Raw genomic sequence first — 22,203 nt, 5'->3', positions numbered from 1 at the left:
ATTAAAAAGACTACAATTCTATTTTGAGAATTGTTATTGAGTTGTACAAATATCTATAGTTTTATATATTTTTTTAAAACAAAAAATCCTTTTATGGAAAACATGTGTTGTGACAAAAAATAAGAGCTTATGCGATTATAACCTACTGCCACTAAAAGAAAATATAATTAGTAGCGACATTTTGATGCCACAAAATGGAGATTTGGTGGCAATATCAAGTTATCACTAAAATGTAATTTTTAGCAGCGACAAAAATAGCCATCAAAGTCAGGCTTTTATTGCACCCATGGTCGCCGCCAATGATCTATGGCGGTATGAGTCGCCACCAAAGGCTAGCATTTAGTGGCGACAGATTCTCTAGAGTGAATTCTAGTGGCAATCCAAAATAAGTTTTGTGACGATCATTATAAGTCGCAACCAATAAGTATCTGTCACTTAGTATAGTCAACGCTCACTTGGTCGCCACTAAAAGTCCTTTTTCTTGTAGTGATATATAATATGTCACAGATACAAAATTGACAGGTGATCGATCTTTTACGTTGTTTTTTCTTCTTTTTACTATACTACTATTAAGAAATGCCAATAAGACCCTAGATGATTCTGAAATCACCTATCTGAGGACGACCTTATCTGAACAAACGTGGAAGGATTATGAAGAATTTTACGTGTTTTTTAAAAAAATTATCTATCTAAGCGAACATAATTAACTCATTACTTGTATTAAAATAATTGAAGCGCGCACAATTCGATAATAACACAATTATTATATGGACGACTAAAATATTGAACTAATTAATAATTAATAAATTAACCTCTCAATTATCTATTATTATCACTTATGGGAGGAGAAAAAGATATTTATTGGGTATATATACAAATGCACTTCTTCTAACTCTTAAAGTGAGCGTGATTTGCTACCGATTTTTGAGCTCGTTGGTCACTAGGGTTTGAAGACACCAGTAAAAGTAATTCGTTCTATCCTGGAAGGAAATAATCCTAAACCTCGGGTAATAGGAGAGAATTAAGTTCCTTAGGGAAACATTATAAATTTCGCGAGCTCGAATTAATCTTTTTTCTACATTTCTGGTTTTCGTCGTTTAAATTTTCAGAATTTATTTTTCGAATACAGATTATTAACGAGGATGAGTGCTTAAAAGAATATTGAGAGACCAAGTGAACTTTCAAAAAATGAATTTGATGCACTCCACGGAGGTAGCAAGAGAATGAAAGATAGAATTACAGAAGACAGGGGGTCAATATAGTTACTATTACATATATATGCAGCTTGTGCGGAGAATAGGGGTAAAGGCTGAGGGAGTGTGGTACTGTTACCTATGAGTTTGGACGAATCCAATAGCTTGTATTTATAATAAGAAATCAACTAAACATGTATAAATACTTAACTGCGAATCCAGTAACTAATGAACTATGGGTTCGATTACAAGTTCAAAATCTATAAATTTTAAATTCTGATTCCGCTTTGAATAGGGGTATGAGAATAGTAAGTCTTTTCTTAATTTTGGCTTAGCTCACTTAATAAAAGTCAAACTGCCTAGTAATGTTGTGACATCACGTGAAAGGGAAATTCCCAACCCCTCCACCATCTTGGCCCCAATTATTGTCACCACGACAAAAGAAAATGTCATTAGTTATCAAACAATCTTGGGAACTCGCATTTAAGTAGGAATAAGAAGAGAAATCATTATAAGAGGAGGTCTCGTGTTTGAATTTTGAATATGAAAAAAATTATATCATGAAGCATTTCTCAAACATGAATCAATGCGGGTAATTGACACCACTTGGGAAAAATAAGAAAACATTACTACTGTTATGTCACCAAAAGATAATTGCATGCAGGTACAATAAATAGAACTAATTACCTATATATTAGTAGTAATAATAATAAAACAGACAACTTCAGCACGTAAGTTAAGTCCCAAAGAAAGTACCTTGAAACTTCAGTTTTAATATCTGGACCAAATATTTGATATCACGACTTGGTGAAATGAAGAAATCTTCTATGCCAGCGTCTGTATTTTTTTTCTGTGGGGGGGTGAATTATTTGAAGTCAACGAAATATAGTTTCTTTCATTTTCCACTTCACAGTGCTCATCATCTTCTTCTTCTTCATTGATCTTTAGCTCTAATGTCGTCTTCTTCTACAGAGAATCGTATCCTTTGGACAGAGATCCAAGAATCAATAAGGAACATATTGAAAGCTAACTGTGGCCATTTTCATGCTCTTTCAATCCTCTTCCTCTTGCCTATCTTTTTCTCTCTCGTCGTTTATCCTTCTTTCCACCTCGCTCTCTTTCACCCTGATTATCATTTCACCACTTTCACTCAATTTCCTCAGTCCCATCTTTTCCTTTCAAAATTCGAAATTATTGTACCCATAGTATATACTCTGTTTCTGGTCCTCCTTTTCCTCTGTGCTGTAGCCACAATTACATACATCGCGCTTCATGTATCCTATGGTAGACCTATCAACCTCGTTTCCTCTATTAAATCTATCAGAAATTCCTTCTTCCCCCTTCTCTCCACCTTTATCGTTTCGCATACCATTTTCATTTCAATCGCTCTCGTTTTCTCCCTAATCTTTGTTTTTTTAGTCCAGGTTCTTCAAACTCTTGGATTAATTGAATTTAAATACGACTCGAATCACTTTTTGTTTATGGTTATTCCTGTGTTGATTATGCTCGTGCCAGTTTTGATATGGTTGCAGGTTAATTGGTCATTAGCTTACGTGATAGCAATAGTTGAATCCAAATGGGGTTTCGAAACACTAAGGAGAAGTTCCTATTTGGTAAAGGGGAAGAGATCGGTAGCTTTGTCGATGATGCTCTTATACGGGCTTTTGATGGGAATAATGGTGGTTTTAGGTGCCATGTATTTAGTCATTATGGATGCAGGGAAGGGTCATCAATGGAGAAGTTCAGGGGTAATATTACAGACTGCTCTGAATTCAGTAACTGGCTATCTGATGATGAGTCAATTTCTTGTGGGGAATGTTGTTTTGTATCTGCGTTGCAACGACTTGAATGGTGAAAAATTGCCCTTGGAAATCGAGCATTTTCTTCTTCATCAATCTTTAGCTAATGATCATCCACCTCCAATGTCGTCTACTTCTACGAAAAATCTTAGCCTATGGACAGAGGTCGTAGAATCAGCAATGAGCATATTCAAAGCTAATTCTGCCCATTTCCATGCCCTTTCAATCCTCTTCCTCTTGCCTATCTCTTTCTTTCTTGTCGTGTATCCTTCTTTTCACCTTGCTAACTTTCATCCGGACCATGATTTCATCAGTTTCGTTCAACCTCATCTTTTCCTTTCAAATTTCGAAATTATTGTACCAACATCGTACTCTCTGTTTTTGGTCCTCCTTTTCCTATGCGCCGTAGCCACAACTACATATAGCACAGTTAATGCATCCTATGGTAGACCTATAAACCTCGTCTCTTCGATTAAATCTATCAGAAAGTCCTTCTTTCCCCTTCTCTCCACCTTTGTCGTTTCGCATACCATTTTCATTTCAATCACTCTTGTTTTCACCCTAGTTTTGACTATTTTAGTTCAAATTCTTCAAGCTCTAGGACTAATTGAAATTATATACGATTCGGATCACTTAATGTTTTTGGCTATTCCTGCTTTGGTAGTGCTCGTGCCAGTTCTGCTATGGCTACATGTTAACTGGTCATTAGCTTATGTGATAGCAGTAATTGAATCGAAATGGGGTTATGAAACATTGAGGAGAAGTTCCTATTTGGTGAAGGGGCAAAGATGGGTAGCTTTTGGGATATATTTATATTACGGGCTTTCAATGGGAATAATGATGGTTTGTGGTTCATTGTTTTTTGTCATTATGGGTGTAGCAAAGGGTAATAAGTGGAGGAGGTTGGACGTGATACTGCAGACTGCTCTGGTTTCAGTGATGGGATATCTGATGATGAATCAATATCTTGTGGCGAACTTGGTTTTGTATATGAAATGCAAGGACTTGAAAGGTGAAAAATTGCAGTCGGAAACTGAAGGCGAGTTTGCTGGCGAGTACCTTTCCCTGCCCTTGGATGAGAAGAATCAAGCTATTGAATAATTTGTAAACAGTTGATTAATGCTTGTATGAATATAATATTTGGTTGTCTTTGTAGAAAGTTAAACGTGTCTGCTACATGGTTCTGCTCGTCTTTCCTGTTGTTGAATATTGAATAAAAACGTTCAGTAGTTGTATTGTTATATACTACAGTAACAAATAATTATGGAGTATATGTTATATATGTATTATGGTGTTGAATATGAGTACTGAGCTCATACATTCTTAATGTTTTGGAGAAGGAACAACGAATGAAAGGAAAGAGCTATAGTCCTGGACATTCTCTCTCCGAAGCGAACCTCTCGTTCTTTTGAGAAGTTTGAATGTCGAAAAGTGAAAAAATTTATTATTCAGGTATCATATTGAGAGAGGTATGATCGAGATTTTTTTTATATCATACCACCGGCTAAAAATATCAACACCATATATGGAGATAAACTTCATACTTTTAGTTGAACTCAAACCTAAAATTTCTTAACTGTCACGACACCTTAGCCCAATTTTTTAAACAATGTGTTATTGGCATCTTAAATATTTTTTAATTTAGTTAATTATGTGCCCCGGACGGCCAAACTAGTGCAGTTCAAATTTGCATAGGTCAAGATGCGCAATAAGTCAAAAGGGGAAATATATCTCGAACTAATGTTTCCTTGATTTTTCATTTCATAATGTCTACTTCAACAGAAAATCGTAGCCTATGGAGAGATATCCTTAAATCAACGAGGCTGATATGCAAACGGACGGGTCAGATCGGATATGGGACGGGTCAAAACGGATAATGAAAAAATAAATAATTTATCCGTCTTCCCCCTTCTCTCAACTTTTATCGTTTCGCATACCAAATTCATTTCAATCACTCTCCTTTTCGCGCTAGTTTTGGTGTTTACAGTCCAAATTCTTCATGCTCTTGGATTAACTGAACTCAAATACTACTCTAATATGGATGTAGGTCAACATCATTAGCTTATTATGTGATATCAGCAATTGAATCCAAATGGGGTTACGAAACAGTAAGGAGAAGTGCCTATTTCTTTTACTAGTATAATAGTAAATTCATAAAATTATCTTTTATTATATTAAAATAGTTGAACTTTACTCGTTATAACATTAAAGTCATAAAACTTTACCCACTATTCAATAATACCACAAAACTATTCTTATGTCTCATTCAAATAACTGAACTTTATCTAAATAAATATAAAATCGCCAAGCTTTATCTAGAGTAACTTAACTTTACCTACTATAACGATAAAAGTTAGGCAAACAATGTGACTTTACTTACTTTGTATATGTATTGCAAGGATTTGAATGGGTTAATTTCACCGAAAATCATCCAACTTATCATTTATTTTATAAAAGTCACTTAATTATTTTTCATCACTTAAAAGTCACTCAACTTTATCTTTGTAACTTAAAAGTTATTCTAGTTCAAAACCTACAAAATATCCAATAAAAAATATGACATGACATTAAATTTAATTAAAAAATTTAATTATATTGCAACATAAGCTTAGATGGATCATATCCAATTTAGACTCATTTCATCCACAATTAGATTTGACCCATAACCCAAATGAGTTTTAATATTTTGACAATTAGAAGGAAAAGAAGAGAACAATTATTTTGTGCTAAAAATATCTTACTTAATTTGTTACGTAATAAACTTAATACCACCACCTATAATTTCACTAAAAATATGAACAGAACTAGCACATAACCAGTTTTTGCATCCTTCATATCATTTTATAATTTTTCATGAAGTTAAATACTATCATATCAATCCCACATAACAATTATATGTACCACTAACAGACAAGAACAACAAGCTAATAAGAACCTATTTTCACAAATTACTATTCCATTAAAGTCAAAATATTGCTTATTAAGCAATACTAACAGACAAAAATATTGCTCAGTAAGAAACACCCACAATGAAATTGCATAGTAAAAATTGTCAATACACACCACAATCGTAGACAGCCTATAGCGATAATTTGGACAAAAGAAAGAGACAACGTATTGTGTCATTGACCGTAAATGTACTACCAAAATCTAAAGATAAATTCAAAAGACCTAATTTTTCTTAAATTTCTTAGACTTCTTTTTCTATAAATTAACCACAAAATCAAAGTGTTAGTCCAGTTAATTATTCAAATATTAATAATCCATTTTGGTTATAGGTTAAATCGGTATGAAGAAGAAATGGGTCTAACTTAGATATGGCCTATTTAATCTTATGTAGTTATTGTTAGATTTTTTAATTAAATGTAATGTCATGTCATATTTTTTATTAGATATTTTGTAGGTTTTGAACTAGAATAACTTTTAAGTTACAAAGATAAAGTTGAGTGACTTTTGTGAAATAAATAATAAGTTGGATGACCATCAGTGCAATTAATCCGGATTTAAATGATGAAAAATTGCCCTCGGAGATAGAGATGTTGGCCGGCAAGTATATATCTCTGCCCTTAGATGATGAGAAGAATCAAGTTGTTGTGGAACTTGTTTAATCTCTGTATAAAATTTGGTCGGTTTTCATAAAAAGATTAATTTTATGCTACTTAGTATTTATTGCGTAGACTAGTACAAATAAGCAAAGAGGAAATGCAGGAATGTTTAATTAGTGAATCCTCCTAAATTATTAGGATTAGGAAGTACAGGAATGTTTAATTACTTCACTCTTATAGCTTTGGATACTTCATGTTTTTGCTTCGTGCTTATATTTTTCCATTATGATGACATGTTTAATTAAGTCTTTAAATGCTGGAGATCATTTGAAACATCTCTAGGAAATTTTCGACATCTTGCGGGAGCATAACATGAAGGTCAACCCAAAGAAATGTGCATTCGAGGTTGGTTCCGATAAATTCTTGGGGTTCCTGGTCTCTCAAACAGGGATCAAGATGAATCCCAATAAAATCAAAGTTATCGAGGACATCCCGGACCAATTGACAAGTGTGAAGAAGTACAGAGACTGACCGGCATGTTGGCGGCTCTCAGCAGATTCATTTCAAGGTCCTCAAAAAAGTTCCATCACTTCTTTTCGATTCTAAAAAAGAAGAACGACTTCGTATGGACTCCGGAATGCCAACATGCACTGAAAGACCTGAAAAGGTACCTATCCATCCCTTCGTTACTGTCAAAACTGGGGGAAGGCGAGCTGTTGTTGATCTATCTAGCAGTCTCGAAAGTAGCGGTAAGTACCGGTTTGGTCCGATATGAAGAATGTACGTAATTTCCTGTTTATTATGTTAGGAGTAGAGACTCGTTATCCGCACCTAGAAAAGCTGGCCTCAGCTTTAGTAGTTGCGTCTCAAAAGCTTAGGCCTTACTTTCAATGTCACTAATAGCCGTTGTGACAACCTTTCCATGAAGGAATGTCCTTCACAAGTCTGAGTTGTTAGGCCATTTGGCTAAATGGGCAGTCGAAGTTATCAAACTCGGCATTGAGTACAAACATAGGATTGCAATCAAGTCACAAATTTTGCCCAACTTCGTGGCCGACTTCAGTCCGGGGTTAATGCCTCTGGCTGCTAAGGAAGTAGTGTTGGTGTTGGGAATGACATCGGGAGTTTCGACCTTATTTATGGATGGAGCCTCCAACGTAAAAAGGGTCTAGTCTCGAGGTAATTTTAATCACGCACTCGGGGAAAACCCTAAGGCATGCCATTAGAAATGTACCATTAACTAATAGTGAAGCCGAGTACGAGGCTTTGGTTGCAAGACTTGAACTAGCTCGGGGACTAGGTTCTGAGGTCATTGAGAAAAAGTGCAACTCCCAACTGGTGGTAAACTAAGTGTATGGGATTTCTGACACAAAAGAGAAACGCATGCAACAGTATTTGAACAATGTTCAAACGTTACTGGCATGATTCAGAGAGTGGTCGATCATCCAAATTTCGAGGGAGAAAAATATGGAAGCAAACGCGTTGGCTAATTTGGGGTCATCCACGGAGATGAAAGGATCTGATTCTGGTACGGTCGTCCAATTGCTATATTTGGTGTTAGGTGTGGATGGCTACTGCGAGGTAAACTCAACCAACTTGATCTGGGACTGGAGGAACGAGTTCATTGAATATCTCAAACATGATAAATTACTTGAAGACCCAAAAGCGTCTCGGGCATTACGGACCAAAGCACCTCGCTATTGCCTTATTGATGGACAGTTGTACAGGAGGTCATTCCAAGGACCACTGACCCAGTGTCTAGGGGCATCGAGGCAGATTACGTGATGAGGGAAATTCATGAAGAAGTCTGTGGAAATTATTCCGGTGCGGACTCGTTGGTTCTCAATTTGGTCAGGGTTGAATGTTATTGGCCCCGAATGGAGTAGGACGTAAAGTCGTTCATACAAAAATGCGACAAATATTAACATCATGTACAGTTAGTGCATTAACCACCAGAACTTTTGCATTCAGTGGTGTCTCCATGGCCATTCATGAAATGAGGGATGGACATAGTTGGTCTTTTATCATCGAGCCTCGGGAAGGTAAGATTATTTTTAGTTTTAACTGATTATTTCTCTAAATGAGTTGAATCAGGTTCTTACCAAAAGATCAAAGAATGTGAAGTGGTTGACTTCATAAGGAACCATGTAATCTATTGTAACGACCCAGCCATTCGTTTTGAGTATTTGTGTTTCGTTCAGCTAGTTGAAGTCTTGAGTAGCTTCGTTTGATATATTATGACTCGTGTGAATCATTGGTCTTGGTTTTCAGGTGATTCTGAAGTGATTTGGAAGAATGAATTTCATGTTTGAAGCTTTAAGTTGGAAGAGTTGACCAAGTTTAACTTTTGTGTATTTGACCCCGGATCGGAGCTTTGATGGTTCCTTTAGGTCCTAGTGGTGATTTTGGATTGGGGCGTGTGCCCGAATTTGTACTTGGATATTTCTAAAAGATTTCGGCACTAATTGGCAAAAGTTAAAAATTTGAAGGTTTGTAATGTTCATAAGTTTGACTGGGAGTTAACTTTGAATATATCGCATTCGGATTGTGGTTCCGGGAATTGGAATAACTTCGTTATGTCATTTGGGACTTGTGTGCAAAATTTGAGTTCATTCCGACTCGATTTGATATGTTTCGGCGCGAGTTTTGAAAGTTAAAAGTTCAAAGTTCATTTAAGTTTGAATTGAGGTACGATTCGCCGTCTTGATGTTGCTATGTGTGATTTGAGTCCTCTAGTAGGTCTGTGTTATATTATGAGATTCGTAGGTATATTCGGATGGGGTCCAGAGTGGCTCGGGTAAGTTTCAGATGAGGTTCTAATCATTTTGTCGGATGTTGCATTGCTGAAGGAGTGCTGGTGATTCCACATCTGCGGAAGAATGGACTCATATGTGAGTCCATAGATGCAGACAAGTGGTCGCAGAAGTGGGAAACGGCTAGGCTGGGGGACCATCACAGATGCGAAGATAGAAGCGCACTTGCGTGCGCGCAGAAGCGAAATCTTTGGGCGCATGAGCGGTCTTATGCACAGATGCGCAATTCATTGTCGCACATGTGATTGCGCAAGAGCGGATGTTTTTCCGCATGTGCGAAGGTCCATTTTTCTAGATTATTCCATAGAAGCGGGCTTCCCGTCGCAGAAGTAGCTCAATTATTCACAGAAGCGAAAAGGGTTGGGCAGATTCTATTTTATTCGAGGTCTTGATTCTTTTATGATATTTTGCGATTTGGAGCTCGGTGTTGGGCAACTTTGGATAGGGATTTCACCACATGGATCGGGGTAGGAATTATTAACAAGGTTGTGATTATATTTTGCTAATCTATCTTCATTTTTGGTAATGGGATTATGTATTTTTAAGAGAAATTGGGGGATTTTGTCTAAAATTTCATAACGTGAATTTTTGAGTTTTGAACATCGATTTGGAGTTGGATTTGAATGAAACTAGAATGCTTGGACTCGTGATTGAATGGGTTCTCAAATTTTGAGAGTTTTGTTGAGTTCCAAGGTGCGGGCCCGAGTTTGACTTTTTGGTTGACTGTGGGCTTTTGTTTCTAGAGTATTGTTTGGCATTTATAGAGTATTGTTTGGCTTGCTCAGTATTGGATTCGTCTTGTTTGAGTTAAGTAACACTTCTAAACTTGGTGCTGAGGGTATGAATCCTGGAATCTACGTGTTATGTATTTGGTGTTGAGGTGACGCGCGTGTGGGCGTGCACCATATGAATTATGACTCGGTTGATTCTGTGATACAGTGTAGTTACCTAATCTTATTTTTATCCATGAAATCTCTACGTGCTAGAGTAATTGAGTTGTAATCCATGTTAAAAACCATGTTTAGGCTATATGTTTATTCTGTTGGGACCCACTGAGGTCAAATCTGCTGTTGAGTTTTTGCTTAGATTGCAGTTACATACTCAGTCATAGTCATTCATTTGCATATCATATCTTAGTCTTTGTTACCATTTGTTGTCACACAATGTTGTCATTGTTTGGGCTTATTGGCATGCGATTTGTGAGCCCGAGATACTGGAGAGATTGATGACTGAGTTGGGGCCTGAGGGCCGGATTGTGAGTGATATTGATGGGATCAGGTTGCACACTGCAGCAAGTGCTATTAATTCATGATGGGATCGGGTTGTATGCCGCAACAAGTATTGTTGATTCATGATGGGATCGGGCTGCACGCCGCAACATGCACTATTGATTCATGATGGAATCGGGCTACACGCCACAACAAGAAATATTAGCGCTTAGGCAGGATATGCCCCTCCGGAGTCTGCGCACCCATAATGAGCGCACTTAGTGTTGATTCATGATGGGATCGGGTTGCGCGTCACAGCAGGTACCGTACAATGTTAAGTGACTGAGTGTGCTGAGTGATTGAGCGCGATGAGTGGGAGTGGGATATTGAGTACTCTGAGAGTGTGAATACATGAGTTCATCACTGGGATGCATTGCATATGACATGCATACTTGACATACATACATATAGATGCATTTCCTCATGTTATACAGATTTGTGACATTTATGACTTCACATGCACATTGACATATGGGCATAGAGATGTACTTTCCTCATGCTATCTGATAATAAAATATCTTATTTATTTTTGAAAGGTTTTGGGACAAATCATAGTTTTTCTGACTTACTCATATTTTGGTGATTTCGATGAATGATTTGGGTTTTACTGTTATACTTGAAAAGTATGACTATTTTTCGTAACTGTGAACTAGCTGAGCATCATATCTCTGAGTTAATTCTTGAACCACTTTTATTATATTATTATGAGTTGTCGTTGGCTATTGGTGTTGGAGTCTAACCTTTGTCCCATCTCGTCACTACTTTCAACCTAAGGCTAGGTTTGTTTCTTATTGAGTGCATGGGGTCAGTTGTACTTTTTTTTTTTGAATCCACTAGGCATTGTGCCTAGGGCTGATTTTCACACATATAAAAAAGAGTACAACAAAGGAGTGGGACATAAACCTTACCTCCAGAAATAAAAAAAGATGGAATATCTGGTCATCAACATCTAGCGACTAGATGAATCCTAGAAACTATGTGCAGTAAGACCTAAGATGATGTTCCAATTGTCTATCCAACATTGATAGCCAATTGGGTATACAAAAACAAGGCGGAGTAGGCCTAGGTCACCTATACAAACATGCACAACTAATCCTAATTCTACTAAGTAGATGAGTGGAAAGATTTCCTTCCAAAAATGTCTACGGCTAGAGCAATTACAAAAGCTGTAGAAATTCCCTTCCAATAGAATGAACATTAGAGATGCTAATACCACACACTGGAATTGTATCAATTGACTAAGCTACCTCAATGAACCAGCAAAACTAAACAAACATGTTAGCCAAATTGGAGCTTTAAAGCTCCTGTTTTTGAACATCACATTCTACTTCCAGGTTCTTGTGAGAGCTGGCAACATAAGCTGAAAGTAAGGTAGGGTTGAGCAGTATTGGGACATGAAACTTTTCCCATGTGACTTGTTGTAAGAATTGAGTGCAAGGGCTATTGGTACCAGGTATTGGGCTTTTTTGACCTATTTGCTTGCTTTCTTTTTCTTGTGGGGTTTCTAGATGATTGCCTTCAGGTTCTTGTGTGGACTGAGGCAAGTTGGAGGAGTAAATGAATGTGTGTGTGAGTGGTTCATTGAGGTTTGGGTGGGATATATGTGTTGCATTTAGTTAAGAAGGAAGGGTTGTAGGTTAGAGGTCAGTGGTGACTTCTGAAAGTCTTCTTCTGGAGCAATTGTAGTAGTGAGAGAGGGGTGATTGATGATTGGTTTGTTGCTGACATGGTGCAATTGGTGTTGTTGCAGTAGGTGTTGATTTGTTGATGACCTACAATTGAAAAACCAGGATTCCTTGTTTCTTCCTAGATAGTACTGTATTCCTAGCCTTCTCAGGTGTTCTAATTGGCCTATTTTCCATTGGTGTCTCCTCAGTAGATTGAGCATTGCTGGTAATAGCACACACTGGGGGTAAATCAAATAGTTAAGCTATGAAATGATCATACTTCCTGCAAAAGAGAAAACAGTGTTAGAGAAATGAGTGGTCAGGTTTTTGGTTTTGCTGGGGTGTGATGAGTGGTGATGATGTTGGTGCTTGGTGGGGTTGCTGTGTAGGTAGTGAATGGGGGAGGGAGGTAGAGATTTGCAGGTTTGTTTGTTTGGACTTCTGTTGTAGGATTATGACTGTGTGTGTTTTCTGGTGTGATTTGGAGAGGGGATCTACAGAATGCAGAATGCAAAATGCAGAATCTGTGTAGGTTTTTGGATTTGTGGTTATTTGTGGGGTGTGATATTAGTGATGTGGAGTTGTTTATGTGAAGTAAGGGGGCTATGACATGAGTTGAACTAGGGGGTGATCTACGTTTAAGCATGAAGTCGGAGGGGGCAGTTATGATGATAATTGCAATTGGTTAAATAATTGGAGCAACTTCTCTAGATGTGTGTGTGTGTGTGTGTCTACCATGATCATGAGAGGATGTTGAAGCCTGTTGAGATGGGGTTTGAAATTTCTTGGTTTGTCCATGTCTGAAAGAAGGGGTGTCAATTTTGTCTAAATGAATTTGACCTCTTATGTGTTCAGGTAGTTCATTTAGACAATGGTAGTGTGTTATGGTGGGGAGGTTGTGACTGATTTTGGATAGTGAATCTGCAGGGAAGTTTGCCTCTCTGTAAACATGGGAACATTTGAACTTTTCACACAACCTTCATAGTTCTTTGAGGTTTTGCAATTCAGTGTCTAGATTCCAAGGAGGAGCGGAGGTGTAGTTAAGCCAATGAATAAGCAATGCAAAATTAGCTTCTAGGTGAATTTTGGTGATGCCATTGGCCAGGCACCACTGCATGCCCAAGACTGCTGCTTGAGTTTCTGCAAGATTATTGGATCCTTCACCAAGAGGACTGGCTATAGCATGTATGAAGTGGCCTTCTGAATCTCTGATGGTGACACCAGCACTAATCTGGTTGTTTAAGGCACTACCATCACTAATGACTTTAACAAAACTAGCTTGAGGTTTCAGCCATGCCATTGAAGTAATGCTAGTGTGATATTACAGGTTTTCAACCATTGAGAGGAGGTCAAACCAACCTAGAGGACATGGGATATCAGGGTAGTAAGCTTTGAGGAGCTGGTTGGTGTCAGAAGTGATGGAGAAAGGAACCCTTGTCATTGATGAGTTTTTGGAGCCATATTTAGCATTGCATCTATTATTCTAAAGATTCCAACTAATAATGATGGGAATGGTGTCTATGAGTAACTTGTGGATTTAATTTTTACCCTTCTGAACCCACCATTTTAGAAGCAGAGGTTGTAGAGGCATAACAGTGAAAGAAAATCCCAAGGGTCCTGAGATGATTTTCCAAATAGCCTTAGCAAAGTGACCCCTACTGAGGATGTGATCAACAGATTTAGCTTGGGGTTTAATGCAACAGACACATCTGTTAACAGTTGAAATTTGAAACTTAGCAATTGTATCATCCGTAGGAAGCTTGTTCCTTAGAGCTCTCCAAAGACAGAATGACCATTTGAAGGGGATGTATTTGTGCCATGTCATCTTATTGGTAAAGAGGGTAGGTTCTTCTCTCTTACCATATTCCATGTTGAAGCACAAGTAAAGTTGTCTGATGGTGTTGCTTTCCATATTAGTTTGTCAGGCAGGAGAGGGTTATGGTGGATGTGGACTTGTGAAATGAATTGGATCATATGGGTAGGGGCAGTGGCATTCAATTTCTGGAGATCCCAAGTTCCTGAGCTCCAGAAGTGGAAGACCCTTATGTTGCCAGGTCTGCTGCCTTGTGGTCTATAGCTGGCTAAGTTTCCTGTGCCAAGCCAATTGTACCACCAAAAAATTGAATTTCCTGAGTGAAGTCTCCATTGTATGTGTGTTTCTGCCTGTTTCTTGTTAGCCATCATTCTTTTCCATGTCTGCGATTAGCCTGAGTGCCATTTTTTAGAGATGGGGTGGGATCTCTGACAGTATTTGGCCTTGAGAAAGTTACTCCAAAGAGTATCTTTTGTTATGAAGAGCTACCATTGTTTGAACTCCATGGATTTGCAAACATCCTCAATGGTTCCGAAACCCATTCCCCCTTCATTTTGGGGTTTAGAAAGCTTTTGCCAGGATGCCCAGTAGTATTTGTTTCTATCATTATCCATACCCCAGAAAAAGTTTGCAGCAAGCTTTTCAATTTGTTTGATCACAGTTTTAGGGGGAGAGACTGCTGAGAGGAGATGGATGGGGAGAGATTGAAGAACATGTTTGATCAATATTTTTCTTCCACCGTAAGACAACATTCTACCATGCCATCCTCTTATTCTGCTAACTACTTTTGATATGAGGGAATTGAAATGGACAATTCTCTTCCTAACAATGTAGAGGGGACAACCAAGGTAAGTAATTGGGGAGTCTTTTCTGGAGAAGCCAGTGATTTTTTGGATTCTCCTGTTAGTGTATTGGAATACACAGGGTGAGGTCATGAAGTGACTTTTGTTCTTATTGATCAGTTGGCCAGAAGTGTCTTCATAGGATTGGAGGATATCCATGACTTTCTGAAGAGAAACTTTGCTGCCAGAGGTGAAGATTATAATGTCATCAGCAAAGCTCAAATTGGTGATTTGAGGACCTCTCCTTTCCATGTAAAAGTCAATGAAACGTTGGTCATGAGTGAGGTTATTCAACATCCTAGAGAGAAGTTCTACACCCAGAATAAAAAGTGCAGGGGCCAAAGGGTCTCCTTGCTTGAGGCCTCTGGTAAAGTGGAAGAAACTACATCCGGTGCCATTCACAATTACTATGTACCAATTGTTTGAGAGAGTTATCCACACTATGTCAATGATCATTTCACTAAAGCCTAATCTCCTCATCATGATGCAGGTAAAGGACTAGGATACTCTGTCATATGCTTTAGCCATATCAAGTTTGATCACCACATTGCCTCTAATGTTTGGTTTCTTGATTCCCTGAACAATCTCTTGGGCAGGCATAATATTTTCAGAGATGCTTCTTCCCTTAACAAACCCAGTCTAATTTGGAGAGATGATTCTGGGCAATATTGGTACAAGTCTTGAGTTGATAACTTTTGGGATAATTTTGTTGATGAAGTTGCTTAAACTAAATGGCCTAAATTTTGAGAAGGAGTTAGGAAATTCTACTTTGGGAAGGAGTACAATGCATGCTTGGGTCATATGTCTGGGCATAGTGGCACCACAAAAGAAGGCATTGACCACATTAAAAGGGTCAGTTTTAATGATGTCCCAACAATGTTGGAAAAATATTCCATTAAGTCCATCAGGAGCAGCTGCACTTGTTGGATTCATTGAGAAAACTACATCTTTGATTTCCTGTATAGTGGGATCTTAGGTGAGAATCTCATTATCTTCAGGGGTTACCAGAGTAGGAATGCAAGAGAGTAGATCTTCCCTAATGGCACTACCAGGATCAGTGAATAAGTTCTGAAAGTGATCACAAGCAGCCTCCCCAATGGCTTCATCACCTTGTACCCATTCATCTTTACTCGTTTTGATCTTATGAATGTACAACTTTTTTCTCCTACCTATGATTAAGTTATGAAAGTATCTGGAGTTTGCATCACCTTTTTTGAATCATTGAAGTTGTGCTTTCTGTTTCAAGAGTGACTCATCAATCTTCATGTGTCTGATGTACTAGGCATTGAGTTCATGTAGCCTTATTCTGTCAGAATCCAAGTTGGTCTGTGCCCAGGTCTCTTCAGTTGTTCTTACTTTGTCCTGAAATTCTTTGACCTTTTGGAAAATATCACCATATTCCTATCTTGACCATTTACTCAAGGCAGAGCTTAGGTTTTTAGTCTTCTGGTAAAATATCCACATGTCATTTCCTTGCACTGGCTTGTTCCAAATGTCTTGGACCAAGGGAAGGAAGGTTTCATTGTTGATCCAGCAGTTTAGGAATTTGAAGTATCCTTTTTGGTTGTCTGGTCTTACATTCATGTCCATTAGGAGGGGAGAATGGTCAGAGCCAGAAGAGGCAAGATGAGTGATGGTTGTTGCAGGGAAAGAAGCTAGCCAGTTGTTATTCACAAGACCTTTGTCTAATCTCTTCCAAACGATGGCACAGGGGCCCCTTCCATCAGACTAAGTGTACCTTGGACCATAGAATCCCATATCAGTGAAGCCACAGTCTTCAATCATGTTAAGGAACTCAATAGTCTTATTGATTTGGTATGGAATTCCCTTAATCGTTTCTTCAATGGATTATATAACATTAAAATCTCCAATTGCACACCAGGGGACATCTGTAGTAGTAGATTTTAGCCTTAAACTATCCCATAATGGTCTTCTCAGGGGGGGGGGGTACATTTGGCATAAATGAAAGAATGTGAAAGGTGTCACATGCTTCCGCATGCTTTAGTTCCATTGTGACATGCTCTTCATTTGATTCAAGAACAGTCCCAGTGAATTCTTGATCCCAAAACATCCAAAATTTGTTGTTACAGTTTGAGATGGCATGATGCATGGAGAGTTGGATTTTGAAATGATTGAGGAGTGTGTCATCCAAGAGAGTTATATTTTGAAGGAGAGGTTCCAGGACCGCAATGAGGGAGATATTGTGGAGTTTTCTGAGGATTCTTAGTCTCTCAATGGCTCCATAGGTCCTAATGCCTCTAACATTCCAAGTGAGTGTACTAATAATTTAAAAGAGGGAGGGTAGTTTATGGTTTGGTGGTACACTGCTGCTTGAGGCAGCTTTGCTCCTTATAAGACTTGGTGAAGGTCTCATTTTGGATCTTTGGGAGATTCTGTGTTCTTCCTGATTTGGTATTCCATTTACTGCAGCAATTAAGAGGTCACAATGTTGCTCCTCTTCTAATGCTTCACTTCCTTCATCTTCAAATTCTCGTCTCATCTCATCCTCAGAGAGAATAGGTCTATATTCATCTTTTTGTGGGGAATATTTGTTGAGAGGATATATGCGGCCAAACAGTATAGATTGGTGTCGATTTTATAATGTTTTGAAAAATATCGACGACCTGGATGATTATACGCTGTGTGAGAAGTTTGAAAACCTGACGATTAATAGAGGGACTTCTTCTGATAGAGATAATGGTAATACCGTATCTTCCTCGGGTAATTCTGAGGGAGGCTCAAACAGTACGCCTCTCTTTTCTCGTTCTTTAAACATATTTCCTCCTTGGTGGGAGGGTCGAGGTGCTTATAAACCTCTCTTCACTTTCTTCAAGGACAAGTTCAAAGGGGTGCAATTGATGTTGTTGACTTTGGACCTGGGTAGGTGTGTGTTGAGGTTGTGGGACATCTGTTTGGTTAATCTAAGTGTTAGGGGAAACTGTGAGGATATCTAGCTCACTTCTACTATCAGTGTCAACTTCTTTGTTGGAAAGAAGGGGTTGAGAGAGAGAAGGGTTGAAGAAAAGTTTTGCACTCATGGATCCAGAATTACCTGAGGCAAGGACAAAGCTCCATTTGGTTTATGCAATTGGTCTTTAGAATAGGGTGGTAGAGTTAGAACACATATCTGTTTTTGATGGTTCATTTATACTGATACATGCACTCTGTTTCCTCATGGCTTTTCTCTTTTTCTGGCTAGGTTTATTTTTGGATTTTGGGGTTTGAATTTGGAAGTCTGAGGAAGCATGGCTTTTTCCATTGATAAATGATCTCATTTGGGAAGCATGATCCTCTTCTGAGTTGATAATCTCAAGGATCTCCTCATGATCCTCAATCTGAACTGAGTATTGATTTTTCTGATTGACAGGAGTGGTAATAGTGGTAGCAGAGGTTAGAAGGTCCATCCTAGGGTCAACCAATTGTGCAGGAGCACACTCATGCAGAACATGAGGAAACCCTTCCCCCTTATTTGGATCCCCATCTTGTAATTCTTGAGGTTTCTCCAGACCATTCAACTTTACTCCATCAACTTCATTATTCACAACACATAACTGGGGGTAGGGGTGTTGGGATACAGAATTCTGAGAGCCAAAATTAGCAAGTAAAGCAACAGGAGCTATTTCCTCAGAGGTAGAAGGCATATCTGTATGTGAATTGTTCACAGTAGCTTGCTGTGTGTTTGCTTCCTTTTTGGCTATGCACTGCTTTACTTTGGTATGTATGCCTGATTCTGTTTCTTGTTGTTTTGTGAAGTATTTTTGAAGTTTTTCTTCTTTTGTGTTTGTCACTTTTCTTTTGATTATTCAGTATCAGCATTTTGATGGTTAGCCTGGTTTTGGTGTTCCTTTTCTTGTTGATTCCTCTTTGGCTCAGAAGTGCCTGGCTTTTGGTTATCAGCTTGTATCCTCCCATTTTGTTGTTTGGTGGTCCCTGCATCTTCTTTGGTGTTTTCCTTGTTGGTTGTCATATTTGCAATGGCTGCAGCAGTTTCTTTCTCTTTTCTTTTTTGAATTTCCTCCGCTTTTTTCCTGGATTCACATTGGAGTATTCAGGTATGCTATCATACAGCACTTTTAGCCATTCATCATCACCATTTTCATCTTGTTGTTCATCATATCAAACCTAGACATGGTGAAGTCTTTCCTTTGTGAGATCAATCTGCATTTTCACTTTAGCAATACTCCCTCTAGTTTTTTGGAATGAGGCTAAGTCCAAGAATAGACCTTTGCCAATTGGAGATAACATAGGTGTTAAGATCTCCATGTAGTATAGATGCCGTGGTAATTCAGGAATAACCACCCATATAGGAACAATGGGGGAATCTTCATTGAGCCTGAATGTAGGGGTCCAAGCTTCCAGCTTCATCATCTGACATTGAGTATATATGTGTTGTTTACCCCAAACAATTGCATGATCTTATTCATTGTCCAGGTTAATATATACAGCTCTAGCATTGAAGTGTGTTATCTTGACTCCTCTCTTGAGTTCAGTTTGGGCAATGAAGCTTCTCCTTATTACTTCCATTCTTAGCATATTATTCAGAAATTTTCCAACCACAGTAAATTTGCACATATCAGCAAACTTGATCATGTAGTTATCCCTCTTGAAAATCACGGGAGGTTGACCTTGCTTGGTGGTTATTTTGGGAGGGGAAAATTCAATTGGTTCAAGTTGAGCTTCCTTCCTAACTCTCAGTCTGGTTGCATAGGAAAGGTGGGACTCTGTTGGTTTGGTTGGACTGCTTGCTCAGTAGTTTTGGTTGGAAGTTTGTGGTTCCTTTTAGAGTTATTTTGCTTATCAAAGTTGGTTGAAACCTTAAGAGGGGGATTTATAAGACCTATGCGAATTACCTGGGATTGATTTTAGGGTTGTGGGATAGTTTGAACAACAGGAGGTTTATGATGCACAGTTGAGTGAGCCACAATTTGATCATCAATTTTTGGGGTTGGTTCTCGCGATCACTTTCCTGTGTATCATGTAATGCTTGAGGATTGCTTGGATCACCTAATTAGGTACCACAAGTAGCTTTGGCATTTTGTCAAATAGTTGGTGAGCTTGACTGCACTGAGTCACCTTTTTGCAATGTTATGAAAATTGTCTCAATAGAAATATGGTTTGATAGGTGTGAAACAATCTCTTGAGTGATAGGAGTCGTTTGGCATTGGTTTTGGGGCAGTTGATTTACCAGAACACCATGCCCGGCCAACTGGTGGAGGACTGGACTGTGCAATTTATCATGGTGATCAATTACCATGTTAGACTAGTTTGAACTTGACATACCTGTTCTTTAGTTGTCGTAGAAGGGTTTCCAATCCGTGGTGGTAGACAATTTGGCCAAAAGTGGAGACTTTATTTCGTCAAACACCTGGTGGGTTCAAGTTGTATGTAGACTTCAATTGCAAAATTGAAGCAATTGGTTGGCACCCATGTGCAATTTGAGCTTCCACAGTGTTCTCCTCATCAATACTAGCAAACTGGAAAGGATGTTTTTCATTTTGGACAGCTAGAACTTCGTCTTTGGCCACTTCAGTGTCACCTGTGGTTTGCAAAAGGTCGGAGGTGATGAATTTGACGGTGGAACTGGTTGAAATTTGGTGGGTAGGTGTGCCTTGAGGTGGGAAATGATCTCTATGGTGTGGAATTTCATTTTTGGACCCAGAATTGGCTAGTGAAATTTTTGAATCTCCCAGGAAATTCACTGCTACTGTGATCCCATCGTCGTTTTGAAGATCTATAGCGATTGGGAGGGAGTTTTTGGATGATTATTGTTGGGGTGGGTGCACCTTAGTTAGTAGGTTTCTTTAGGATCGTTCCGGTGGTTTTTGACCGCCGAACGGCGGAGAAGTGTTCATAAAAGCTTGGTTTCGTTACTTTAGTTGGCAGTCGCTTGAGATAGATGATGATAACCTTTTGAATTGCACAATTTAGCTTTTGGGTCGGTTGTACTCACACTACACTTCTGCACATTGCATGCAAATATTTGGGTGTTGATGTTGCTGTGTATGGAGGGAGCTAAAATTGAAGATGTACCTGTGTTCCGGTCATAGCTGCCTCTTGTTCTTGATTGCTTTAGAGTTTTTAATATGTTCATGTATATTTCAAACAGATGATGTATTTATTTCATATCAGCTTTGTAAACTCTAAATCTTAAGAGCTCATGATTTGTACTATCAGTCATTGGGATTTATTGTATAAAAGTTTAGTTGTATTGTCATTACTTCTCTTAGTAAATCATATTCGAATTGGATTTTGTTAAACTGGCTTACTTAGCCGGTTGGGCTAGGTACCATCACGACTAGTCGGATTTTGGGTCGTGACAAGTTGGTATTAGAGCTCTCGATTCATAGTTCTATGAGTCATGAGCAAGTGTCTGGTAGAGTCTTGCGGATCGATATGATGACGTCCATACCTATCTTCGAGAGGCTACAAGGCATTTAGGATAAACTTTCCATCTTTCTTTCTTTTTCATGCGACATTGATTCAGATTGAAATGTATCTCATTTAATTCCTTCCACTCACTTGTATGCATACGTGAGCACTCGGTATCAGTTATATATCGACGGCTTGTGGATTCTATGGATGAGATGTAAGATATGTTTTCTAGGTTTTGGTGATCGGCCAGTCTGGAGGACTTGAGGCCCGGTTTGGACCCCAGCTCAGGCTTTGTAGTTTCAGTTATATGAGCATGTGCTTTTGGACTTCTATGTCAAGCGGTATCCCTATAAGTGAAATTTATGGCTCGATGAGTGGTTGGATGGTTATGTGATGAGTATGATATAATGGCGGTAAGCATTCAGATGGTTTGGATGTGGCGAGAAGAGTTTGTTTGGGATGTGGAAAGGACTATTGGATTCTTGAATTTTGTCTTGATGTGTTGTATAGTCTCGAGTTATGATTGTGTTGAGGGATCTTTCGTGTTGTTTAGTTGTGGAACGAATTAGATTCTCAGGTCTTGTTGATGAGTTCAGAATCAGGAAGATTAGGTGATTGCGTAGTAGTTATGAAAGGGTATAGAGATGTTAGTTTGAGGCTAAGCATGTGGGTTATCACCTGCGAGGTAATCTACGGATATGTGACCCTTATGATGGTTGTGTAGAGAGTTTCTTGCTACCAGTGGGTTATGTCTGTTGCGATTTGGTTTAGATCTCTTGAGGAAATTGACCTAACCATCACGAGGATAAATGCGAGCTTAGCGGATGATTTGAGGTATTATATAGTTTGTGTTATATGAGCTTATGAAGGATTTAGTTGAATTTCAATGCG

At 38.5% G+C, this 22,203-nt stretch overlaps 2 protein-coding genes across 2 annotated transcripts; one reads left to right on the top strand and one right to left on the bottom strand.

Annotated features, from left to right (window-relative positions):
* Window positions 1–1,941: 1,941 nt before the first annotated feature.
* Window positions 1,942–4,233, top strand: LOC108948359 (uncharacterized). Its single transcript, XM_018777381.3, has one exon. It carries the CDS (start codon window positions 2,147–2,149, stop codon window positions 4,091–4,093), a length of 1,947 nt encoding a protein of 648 aa, XP_018632897.1. The 5' UTR covers window positions 1,942–2,146; the 3' UTR covers window positions 4,094–4,233.
* Window positions 4,234–13,264: 9,031 nt separating this feature from the next.
* Window positions 13,265–13,585, bottom strand: LOC104115352 (uncharacterized). The gene has a single exon (XM_009625961.1). The coding sequence runs from the start codon at window positions 13,583–13,585 to the stop codon at window positions 13,265–13,267; it is 321 nt and encodes a 106-aa protein (XP_009624256.1).
* Window positions 13,586–22,203: the final 8,618 nt, after the last annotated feature.

The sequence above is a fragment of the Nicotiana tomentosiformis genome, chromosome 10 (assembly GCF_000390325.3).
Source record: "Nicotiana tomentosiformis chromosome 10, ASM39032v3, whole genome shotgun sequence".
Taxonomy (NCBI): Eukaryota; Viridiplantae; Streptophyta; class Magnoliopsida; order Solanales; family Solanaceae; genus Nicotiana; species Nicotiana tomentosiformis.
This window is presented reverse-complemented; position numbering and strand designations above follow the sequence as displayed.